This window comes from Gigantopelta aegis, chromosome 15 (genome assembly GCF_016097555.1).
Source record: "Gigantopelta aegis isolate Gae_Host chromosome 15, Gae_host_genome, whole genome shotgun sequence".
Taxonomy (NCBI): Eukaryota; Metazoa; Mollusca; class Gastropoda; order Neomphalida; family Peltospiridae; genus Gigantopelta; species Gigantopelta aegis.
The window spans coordinates 19,847,104-19,859,140 of NC_054713.1; the positions used below are offsets into that span (position 1 = coordinate 19,847,104).

Below are 12,037 nucleotides of genomic sequence, written 5' to 3' on the forward strand. Positions count from 1 at the left end.
CTAGCCAGAACTTGGAACCAAATTGTAAGTTTAATTAACTTTATTTAGAAACAGGTTCATTGTAAATTTAAATACTTACTCTCATCTATATAGAATGGATTAAAATGTCAGGTGGTTCGATTATAATGTTCATTGCCTATTTGTTGCTAATAATTTGCAGATGGAATTAATTACAATGCAAATACTGAAGGAAAGGAATGTTTGTTTAACCTTCTGACTACTGCAGGCGAGGTATCTTGCCCAACGTCATGCCATTTTTTTAAGTTAACCTTTTGATAGAATTAATGAATCTTATCATTCCTATGTGATTTTCTTAACCCCAACTCATTTTCTTTCTGGGAGGAGGTCCATAGCGCCATACCCAAAAATTTCTTTCTGGCTATTTCTCATTTCAGCCAGTGCACCACGACTGGTATATGAAAAGACGTGGTATGTGCTATCCTGCCAGTGTGATGGTGTATATAAAACATCCCTTACTATCCCTTAAAAATATATAGCGGGTTTTCTCTCTAAGATATCCAATAGCTGATGATTGATAAATCAATGTGCTCTAGTGGTGTCATTTTGAAACAAAACAAACTTTTAACTTTGGTCTAGATTGAGTGAGATTTATGATATTTTACATCAGTTATTGTATTCCCAAAAGTTGCATTTACATGGGCATTTGAGACCAGATGATGTATTTATGTCCCTTAATTTCAATAACTGTTTTTGTACCATATTTTTTAAAAACTAACTACGATTCATATCCCAATATTTTCTGTCACAATCAGCTATAGATTTCTGAAAATGATTGCGACATTCTACCATTGTTGATTGCGACATTCTACCATTGTTGTTAAGCGAAAATACTTGCCGAAAACCAGATATTTTCCATTGAAAAACTAAAGTTGTCTTACTCTCAATTAATCGATTTCCTGTTGTACTATTATTATAGCATTTGAGACCAAATGATGTCCAGTATTTATGTCCCTTAATGTCACTTAATCCCTTAATGCCAATGACTGTGTTTTTGTACCAGATTTTTAAAAAACTACCTACGATTCATATCCCAATATTTTTTGTCAAAATCAGCTATAGATTTCTGAAAGTGATTGCGACATTCTGCCATTGTTGTTAAGCGAAAATACTTGCCGAAAACCAGGTATTTTCCATTAAAAAAAGAAAAACTAAAGTTGTCGTACTCTCAATTAATCTATTTCCATTTGTACTATTATTATTCCCGGTGAGTGCCGTGTGTGCAAAATGGCAAGAAATATGAATCGGGGAATGCACTGTTATACAGTGTACAGTATGTCGACTTGCATGACGCCGGGCAAGATATCTCACCTGCAGTAGTTACAAGGTTAACAGACATTTCCATTTCTCATTGCAATTTGCATATGAATCTTGGATCAAAATTATCTTAAACCAGGCTTCGTTAGTTTCTATTAATGTATTGTTTAAACATTAATTTCCCAGTTTCATTCATTGTAACATCATCATCAGTCACTAGGTAGAGGGTTGTACATATTTTGTGTAATATATCTTCAACCACCATCTTCACTCATTGGATCCTCTTCAGGACATCCACCACCAGTATGGGAGGTTTTCTGCCTCTTAAATAATTGTTTTTCTTTTCTTTTTGATTTGTGATTTGAAGGGGTTTTATTTATCCCCAAGCATGCTTTTAATCATTTCTATGTTCTGTTTCGAGTATTCTCGTCAGCATTATGTTTAATAGTTATAGTGACCCTGGCACCTTCTTTCTCCATCTTGATTGTACTATCTGTTGGGATGTTTTTCATTCATTTATTTTCTTTATTATATCCATTTAAGGTTCAAGCATGCTGTCCTGGGTACACACCTCAGCTATTTGAGCTGTCTGTCCAGGACAGTATGTTAGTAGTGGTTAGATGTTAGTGGTCAGTGAGAGAGAAGTCGATGTAGTGGTCTTATTGAGTCATTAAAACTCCCTCTGGTTGGGAGCCGGTACTGGGCTGCGAACTCTGTACCTACCAGCTTTATGTCCGATGGCTTAACCATGACACCACCTAGGCCGGTGTTGGGTTGTTTGTTTTATTTTAACATCAATTACATTCCCAGTGTTCCTTGATAATAGCAATAAGGGTTTCTAGATAGTACATGATGTAATTATGATCATGTGTTGTCATAACTATTAAAAAAGAATGAAAAATAGAATTATAAAGGGGCACATGACAGCCTGTTTTAACTCAGTGAAATGATGACACTGCTTGCGAAACAGGATTTATAATGGACAATGGTTTATTATGATCTAGGTTTGTGTGATAGTTTATTAAACCTTGCCTATTTGAGTGGCTGATGAGAAACGGGTACTATGTGTCAGAATTAACAGTGTTTGACATCCAATAGCTTATTATCAATTAATCAATGTGCTTTATAGTGGTGGTTTTACACAAATAAACTTTAACTTTTTTGTCTGAGTATAAGAGAGGAAACCCACTGTTGCCGCATAGGATAATAATACCACATGTCAGGTCATAGGGCTTAACATGCACATTCAGTGTTTCTGCCAGAAAGACATTTTTGGGTGTGGCTCTATGGAATTGAATGCAACCACAGTCAATGGGGTATGGGGGGCCTCCCCCAGAAAGAAAATGGGTTTTGGTTGAGGGTTAAGGTTAAGAAAATTATACAGTAATGATAAAGGAATTAATTTTGTCAAAAGGTTAATTTAAAAAAAAAAAATCTGCAAATAAATTTGGGTATAACGCCATACCCGTTTTACCCTCTGGCAGAAACATTGACATTCAGAGCAAGCTATTGTAGTGCATGCATGATGTGGGCACAGATGTCAACTTACGCTGACTCCTTCATCCAGCTGTAGGACAGGAAAGGGGTGGGGTGGGTGGGAGAAGGCACCGCCTGTGCTTGGCAAGTACAAGAGAGCACTAGCGGCCTGATCATGGTTGGTTGTGGGTGGGGCAATCCAAATAGCAGCAAGGGATCTTTTATATGAGCATTTGTAACGGACAACATAGCATTTGATACACCAGTCAAATATCAGCACAGTAACATGCTATTTGGTACAGAGCTAGCTATACACCCATGTTGATAATTTTTAGCGGAGGTTGGCCTCAGCCCCCATTTTTCTCTGCTACAGTTTCAAAATGAATCAAAAGTTGGGGATGAAATCTATTTTTATCACACCCCTACTGTACACATACCCACACATTTCACAAATGAAATATTAGCACATAGACACTATTTGGTATACACCATGTTGATAATGTAGGTAACTAATTTTGAACGGATGGTAGCCTGAGCCCCCTGTTTTCCCCACTACAGTTACAAAATGAATATAATAAAAACTGGTGATGAAAATCTCCCATAATTAATTTTTATGACACCCCTACTGTACACCTACCTACACATTTGAAAATATTTTCTGGTGTGCCCAGTTAGGACCTATTGTTTTATTGAGGAATAATTTTCGTTAAGTTCTTGTTTACCAAACTTAAGTCTCTCATTACAGATTGTTGTCCGTGATTATAGAGAAGCTTTGCCAGAAAATTTTAAAGGCGTGGCCAGAAAATTTAGCATCACAGTTGAGAAAGAGGTAAGTCTTTAACCTTTAGACTACTGGATTAATTTTTGACAAAAAACATGTTGAGTGGGTACAAGTTTATAATTTTACTAACATATATTCACTTAAATGTTTTAGAAATACACAGAATAAAGTTCATATTTGAATCGGTAAGTATTGTTTTTCTAATTTTTCTGATATTTTAGATCAGTTAATATTGATTAAAATTAGGCAAAAAATAAAAACGTTGCATTTACTTACAGGTATTTGTTGCCAGCTGTCTAGTACTTATGTCCATTATTCCTGATAACAGTGGTTTTCTGACCAGAATATTTTTAAAAACCAACTACAATTCATATCCAAATATTTGGTGATTTTCATTGTTGGTAAAACGATAAAATTTATTATCAAATTAGCTGTCACAGTCAGCTATCGACCCCTGAAAATGACCGCGATGTGTCACCATTGTTGTCAAGTGAAAATACTTGTCAAAAACCAAACTTCTAAGGTATTTTCCATTGAAAAACAAAAGCCACCAAATTGTCAAGAAATCTATTTCCTGTATTTGTATATTTGTTTCCAGTGCGTGACATGTGCAAAACGACAGGAAATATGAATTGGGGGAATGCACTGTATACAGTAGACAGTATGTCAACTGGGGTGCCATTGGGTGAGATTTCTCGCCTGCAGAAGGTTAAGAGATTCTCAGAAGATGGTGATGAGTGTTTTTATTTAATGATTATATGTGTTACCCATATGGTTAAAAATATCTTGGTACATATGAAACTTGTTTCCCGGGCAGTAGAACGTCTAATGGGACATAACACTTTGACGTCATATGACTGGCACACTAAGACCATATCGGGACGCTAATTATACAAGTTTTAAGTGATATAAATTAAAATTAATTAATGGGTAAAAAATAAGATTTATTTAAACCCTGTATAATTAAAATTCAGCATACACTCACACCCATTCCATTGCCTAGTACTGCCATGTACATTGATGCAATTGCATAAATTGCATAACTTTTTGTAATATGTGAATAAAGTTTCGGTGATCCTGAAGTTATAATGTAATTGTTCACCACAAAACCAATTGGCTGAGGTGCATTTAAAACTGTTTACCCAATACATTAAAGGAGAGGACAATTACGGCATTTGGCCTGGTATGCATATTCAACGATATATAATGCACATTATTGCTTAATATCAACACGAATAACCGTATAGTTAATTAATAAAACGATTAAATGTGACGGCTATTATATATAACGGGCGCAGCCATTTTGTACCATCTCGGTGAATACGCCCTCTGGCGAGCTGGTGGTTACGTAATACTTAACTAGAGAAACACAATCTACCTGGTTTTTGCGAAATAATAAATAGTCATACATTGCAGTGTTCTGTAATAATACACATCCCAGTAAGCCAGCAATAAGTATATCCAGCACTATATATATTATTTTTCAATACAAAATAAAATACCATTGTCAAAGTGGCTACACAACAAGTCGAAACAATTAACAATGTTTTGCCCATGCATTAACCTACGTACTGAAATGATACACGGAGTGTTTTCTTAGTTAATTGGTCTACGCTGTTAATTGCTTCTACCTGTGATTCCTGATTGGTAACCAGACGAGCCAATTAATTGACGCTGTCTAGACACAAAAATACATACCCATATTGTGGAATATTACCTGTCGCCCCTAAAATTGTAATGGACATGGTTTATTACTGTAAATACATGTAGTTCTGTAAAACTATTGATTAAGTAGACTTTTCCATCTAAAAACACAGAACTGACCAATTACTTAGTCCCAAAGAAAAGAAAATTATCACTTGGGTATCATGGGTTGTCGTTTTTGCTCCATCGTAGCATATCAATATAGGCCTAATAGTGTACATTTTTCCTTTGGATTATTTAACAGAGAAAAATACTATAACCCCATTTTGTTCCATTAATGCAACTTGAAATATATTTAGTTAAATAGTTCATTATATTATTACGTCATTTATGCTGTTTTACAAGTCAGGTTGATCAAAGAGAAGTGCCTTGTCGAAAATTACTGCTTTTGTTTACACTGTACATACAGGAGATGGTCAGGAGCTGACGTCACTTCGCCCCAAGCTATCCCACAGGATGTCACAAAAACGAAACAAAATGGCTGCCCCCAGTTAGCAGGAATAATCATGTTTTTTTATTAACTCTAAAATTACGCGTTTTTCATTTGCTAAAGTGTCAGTATGTGTTGGTGGTCCGTGTATGCATTTTTCCAACACATAAGGCTCTTGTTTGAGTTGACCCTACCTTTAACAGAATGACTGTTCACATGGAATGTTGTACCCTCTTCATGACATTAATTTTTATTTCTTTTAAGATCTTGCTCTTTGACTTGCCGGGAAAAGACGATTGTGCAGAATGTTTTTACAGAAAGGAAATGAAGGCAGTACAGATGTCTAGAATACGGATAGTACTCTATCTTGTAGCCAAGCCAATGATTTATTTCCTTATCAAAAATGCAGCCAGGTATTGATACTCCGTCCCATCCTCCTATAATAATGTTTTTTGTTTGTTAATAATTTCAGTTTGATTTGATGTAAGAAGAAAAGTAAAAGTGTTTTGGAAATAACAAAAAATTACTATCTTTGTGTGCAGTTTAGAAAACAGTCGACTCAGAAATAAATAGCTTGTAGTAAATTCCATAGTATTAAAAAAAAAGGCATTCCTGTGTGAGGACTATAGATCAGTCAATTTTTTATTTACTGTCTTGTAAATTGATGTAGTAATTATGATTGGTTTTGTTTAGCCTGTAATTAAAGTTTTGGAAGATGAGATAGGTGGTGTAACTTAAAAAATTAAAATGATGTGAAGACATATCCAGGATTTTTTTTGGAAAGAAGTACAACAAACTCAAAAGGTTAATTGTCAGGCTGTCAGTATATATACTCACTGTGTTTGGGAGAGGGTGCTCACTTTCAAAACACCCCATCCCCTGCATTTGTGATTACTACAATGTGTGTGTTTTACATTTGGGTCTGTGTTATGTTTTTGCATTTTGTTTCTGTTTCGTAGAAAGTACAAGTGAAACATGATTCCCTTTGTTCTTGAAAATCATGGAATTTAAAATGAATATCACGGTATTTTGTCATAATTCATTGAAAATCATGGTCGTTTAGTGTATAGTGTTTAAATAAAATAAAATAATTTTCATTATTTTTTTTTTATAAAGAATGGAATTTTAAAATATCTTTAAAAATTGTCGAATTTTCATACATTTAGTCATGGAAATTATTTAAAACTCATTATTAAAAATCATAAAATTCTGTCTCATGTTATGTATAGAAACCCTGTAAAATTTTTAAAACAATTTTCATTTCATTTTTTATTTGGGTTTTTTGGGGGGGTTTTGTGTGAAAGTCAAGTTATGAGCATGCATGCAAGCTAAATTTAAGAGTTAAAACTAAATTCACCAGTCTACTTCCTTTCATGTTATCTGTCGCAGAAATGTTTAATTGTAATTTATATAATTGCAGATACAAAGTGTCTTGCATGGATGGTTATCAGTGGGTTACCTATGGGAAATATGTGAATGAATTTCCATGGGAAAACGAACATCACGTGTGTAAAAAAGTAAGTCAAATGTCTAATATGTCTAAGACATGTTTATATCAAAAATCCATTTAAATCCGTCTACAGTATTATTATTTTTTTTATTATTTTTTTTTTTTTTTTTTATCATTCCTATGCAAATAATAAAACTAATTTTGTGTATGAATATGATCTTTTGAAGTGGTACGGACATATAAAGCAGTGGTTCTTAAAGTGGGGGCTAGACAAGCAGGTTTTGTTCCATGTTGGATTTGCCAGAGACTGGGCATGAGATAGTCATGCCTGAAGCTTGATTGAATACAGGCACATTAGTAAAATACTCGGACTCTGACAGAAAGGGGTCCAAAGAAAGAAAGAAAAATGTTTTATTTAATGATGCACTCAACACATTTTATTTATGGTTATATGGCGTCAGACCTATGGTTAAGGACCACACAGATATTGAGAGGAAACCCGCTGTCGCCACTTCATGCGCTACTCTTTTCGATTAGCAGTAAGGGATCTTTTATATGCACCATCTCACATACCACGGCCTTTGATATACCAGTCGTGGTGCACTGGCTGGAACGAGAAATAGCCCAATGGGCCCACCGACAGGGATCGATCCCACACCGACCGAGCATTGAGCAAGTGCTGTACCACTGGGCTACGTCTCGCCCCGGGTCCATATAAAATGCTGACAAATGACATGAATAACCTTTTATGAAATAAGACTGAAGAAATTTTAGTGAGCAGGACAGAACAAAACGAAAATGTTTTAAATATTGCTGGTTGAAGAGATTTAGAAAACAATTAATTTGTGTTTATCAGAGTGAGATATGGTATATATATATATATATATATATATATATATATATATATATATATATATATATATATATATATATATATATATATATATATAATTGCTCCTAATATCACTCCGGCCGGATTATCCGTTTGTGAACACTCATATGCGCATGCTCAGGTTCGCTGTTATCAATGTAATCACAGTTACATGCCCCTAAGTATGCAAGGTTGGCAACATGGCAATAAACAATTAAAATACCCATCACCAGCTGTGATATTTAATAAACACATGCATGGTGGTGTTATTTTGGTTAAGATAGGCCGAGTTCGGGTTTGGGTTAGGTGTTTTTATTAAGTTACAAATGTGATTTACGTTTTGTGTGTTCCTTTACAAACGTGTCTCATGATTTGCTTCAAAGATTGATGAAAATAACAATGAATTTAATTCACTGTCTTCTTATTATGTGAATTTGTTCTTTTAAAAACGTTTATTTAGCAAAATAAAGAGTAAGCAAAAGTAACGTTGGCTTTGCATGGTTGAACAGATTTTCAACATGACGGAACGTCCAGCTAAACGTCGCTATATTGAACTATCACTTGATGATAAACTTAGAATAATTAGAAGTTTCGAAAGTATACCTAAACCAAATTTAAGATCTTTGAGTGAAAAGTTTAGTATCGGAAAATCAACAGTTGGAAACATCATCAAGAAACGAGAGGTTTATAAGGCAGTTTGAAAAGAACATTAGCCGAAATAAACAGCAGTTTAATAACGCATGCAAGTTTGATAAGCTGAATGAACTGTTGTGGCAGTGGTTCTGTTTTTAAACACTTTATCACTTTCCCTATTTAATAGAGAACGGAAGTTAGTTACGTAAATGCAGACCCCTGAAAACCGGACATTTAACTTGGTCCCATGGATGTCCGGTTTAGAGGGGTTTCACTATACTTTTAATAACAAACTGTGTGAATCTAGATACAGATCAGGACGAAGGTGGAAAACTGGGTCACAAGCCATCCACTCAGCAGAAGGTGGTTGGCAGTTTAAAATTGTAAATTTAAATGCTGGTCTAATGAACTGCATAAATGGCAGCCAATTCCGTTTCATATATGGAGAGGTTATCAGGTAGTCCTATATAATTTTTCACTCATTCAGGTAATGTCTAAACCCATCAATACAAATGTCAAAACAGGTTTTTTTTTTAAATTTATCTATATCAATTAATGTTGGAAGTGGGTTAATATTCCAGTTCTGCCTCCTACTCCCAAGTGAAAGATATATATAGTAACCCACAAAGATCAATCTTGGGTCCTGCATAGATATATGAGTTTTGGAAAGAACATCCCGAAAGATGTTCATAGTATCTTGTGGGGGAGGGTATGCTGCCAGTGTTAGAAATGGTCGTTGGCAGCAACAGTGCTGGCTATAATTTAAAAGTGTCAAACTAGCACTATCATAGATAGAATCCTGCCAGCTCCTCCATAACTGTTTATATTTATATCAGAGGCTGTGCTATTTTGTACCTTACCCTTTGCTGCTAATCTAAAATAGACAACAGGCAATGTATTCCAAACAGCATGCTTCAAACTTCATCGCGTACAAGCACAATGAATTGTAATTGTTAAACAGTTAAAGTGGATTAGAGGACAGTAAAGAATAAGAAAGAAAAATGTTTGAAAAGAGGGTGTTCTGTTTTGTTAGTTTCAGAATGGGTGGACAAAGTGAAGCCAATTCCAAAGGGTTACAGTTATGAATTGAAGATAGATGTAGAGCTAACAAGAATGTTACCAACTCCATCAAATGAGTCACCTAATTAATCCATATTCGTGTATGTATTGATCTGCCAATTGCTTTCTGTACATTTTATCTGTAGTGTAAGACCATAATGCAAGTGGGACACCAAGTCTGCATTTTACACGTACCATAGGACTTACACAAAGAGAGCACTTGGGATGGCCTTTTGGGTTATTGATTAATGGTGATGATCTATCATAGACTATCATCACATTTTTTAACTTTGAATTTTTAATACTTATAAAAAGAAAATATAGGAGGGTCTGGTCCAAAGTTGAAAGTGATTTGGAACACACTTGGAACAGCTTAGTCAAAGTGAAGGATGGTCATCACTTTTAAACTAGAACTACTAAAAATATTTCAGGCCTGGATTTAAGAAAAGTGATCATGTCATTTTCAGTACCCTAGCAGAGTTTTGCAAATTAGTTCGTCTAAAACAGATGGGCAAGCGAAAGAAAGGGTAGATGAGATGTTTGGAAGTTTGAAAAGCATTTGTGAATCTAAAGCAAATACAGTTTATTCTGTTGCCAGGCATAAACGTTGAAAGGAATTTGGAGTATAATTGAGTCAAAGCAAAATGGTGGCAGTTTTAATTTGTACGTTTTGAAAGCAGGTTAAAGATTTGTTCAATATGTTTGTTACATTTCTGGAAATGGGGGGGTGGGTGGGTGTAACATCCCCCCTGTCACTTATTAACCTCTCTGTTTATGCAAAGGAATTGGCTGTCATTTGTATCGGACTAACTTGCTTAACACATACATTTCATCTTATATTTTAGAATCATCTAGTCGTAGTGAGAGAAATCTAGATGGTTTTACTCAATCAGTTGCATCATGGATAACCACAACTTCATTGTTAAACTTTAAAATACAGGACTGAAATACATTCTAACAAATTTAGGAATTATTAGTCTTTTGGATAACATATAAATCAGCCTATGAACCAACAATTATTTTCTAGAAAATGATCTTTATTGCTGTTTCCAACTTGTTATAAATTCAACAATATTATATGTGATACAAGTCATTAAACCTAACATTAAATGACCAGGTTCCATAACCAAAAAGACCTGTCAGAATATGTTTTACATGTAAACTGGGTTTGATAACTCCAGATTGTTCTAGCTTTGGAATACTAGTTGCTACATTAAACTGACTATAGCAATGATGACATGTTTACTCATCATATCAGTAAAACTTCAGAACATAACTTCATGAAGTCAACCAAATTCTACTAGCCTCGTTTTAAATTCCACCAATTATGTAAACTACATGTATGTAATTTGTTGTCCAAGAAGACTTTTACATTATAATAATAAATTAACCGAACAAATCAATAGAAAATGAAATAAGATAAATACACGAGAAGCTCACAGATATCTGTTTTTAAGACCTGCTTTAAAAATTTATAAATTTAAACTAGTAACCACCTTTTGCTTCAAATCAGTGGTTATATGGGGGGGACAGGACATGCTCCAAAGTGGGATGAAATTGTGTACAAGATGATTTTAGGGAGGGCCAGGCTTAACATTTTTTAATGTTATGAAATCTGATAGCCCTCAGTAAAAATTGGTATCCCCATAATTTTAATTAAAAAAAGTTTAAAAGACAAAAAACCCCAAAATCATTTATTTTTATTAAAACATGTTTTAGGTGTTTAAGCATCTTGTTAATTGCGCAAAAAAATCTAGTAGCGCGGCGGACTACCGTGTTTAGACATCTGGTAGCCCAAGTCAGAAATTGGTAGCCAAAATACCCCAGGCTACTGCTAAGGTCGAGCCCTGGATGGCTGAGTAATAAATAGTCCTAAATGTTTGGTTTTTAAATTAGGGAGGGGGATCGTGTAAGACAATGACTTGCTTTGGTAAAATAAGGATTGTTAAGAACCTCTGCATTAATTTTAGCTCAGTTTTTATCAGCTTGTTACATCTGATCCTCAAGCTTTATTTGATTATGATTGTCCCAGAATTGATGACATGGGGGAGGCAGGCACGTGTGCAGGCAAGGGGAGGGTTCAATACATTTTCTGGGAGAGCATGTTTCTATTCCTTTATAATTGTTTATGCATTGTGGGTTATTTGTTGCTATTTTAAAATTACCATCATTTTCATTTCACACATTTCCCTTTGATAATTCCACATCTGTATTATTTTTAAAGGACTTTGTTTTAATGATTTTAGATACCAAACTGATTTTAGGTTTTTTTTATGGGATTCTGTTATATCAACAAAAATTTAGAAGAATTCTGTCTCCCTACCCATCTAACTTTTCCCAGACAACATCATATTTAAC

The 12,037-nt window shown here is 34.6% G+C and overlaps 1 protein-coding gene across 1 annotated transcript in view; it reads left to right on the plus strand.

The window, feature by feature from the left end:
* LOC121389705 overlaps positions 1 to 12,037 on the plus strand; it is a 210,274-nt gene that overhangs the window by 124,591 nt on the left and 73,646 nt on the right. Inside the window, exons 52-54 of the mRNA XM_041521356.1 lie at positions 3,497 to 3,580; positions 5,931 to 6,079; positions 7,087 to 7,183. Of these exons, the coding sequence (XP_041377290.1) occupies positions 3,497 to 3,580; positions 5,931 to 6,079; positions 7,087 to 7,183 (330 nt within the window). The remainder of the gene's footprint in view (positions 1 to 3,496; positions 3,581 to 5,930; positions 6,080 to 7,086; positions 7,184 to 12,037) is intronic.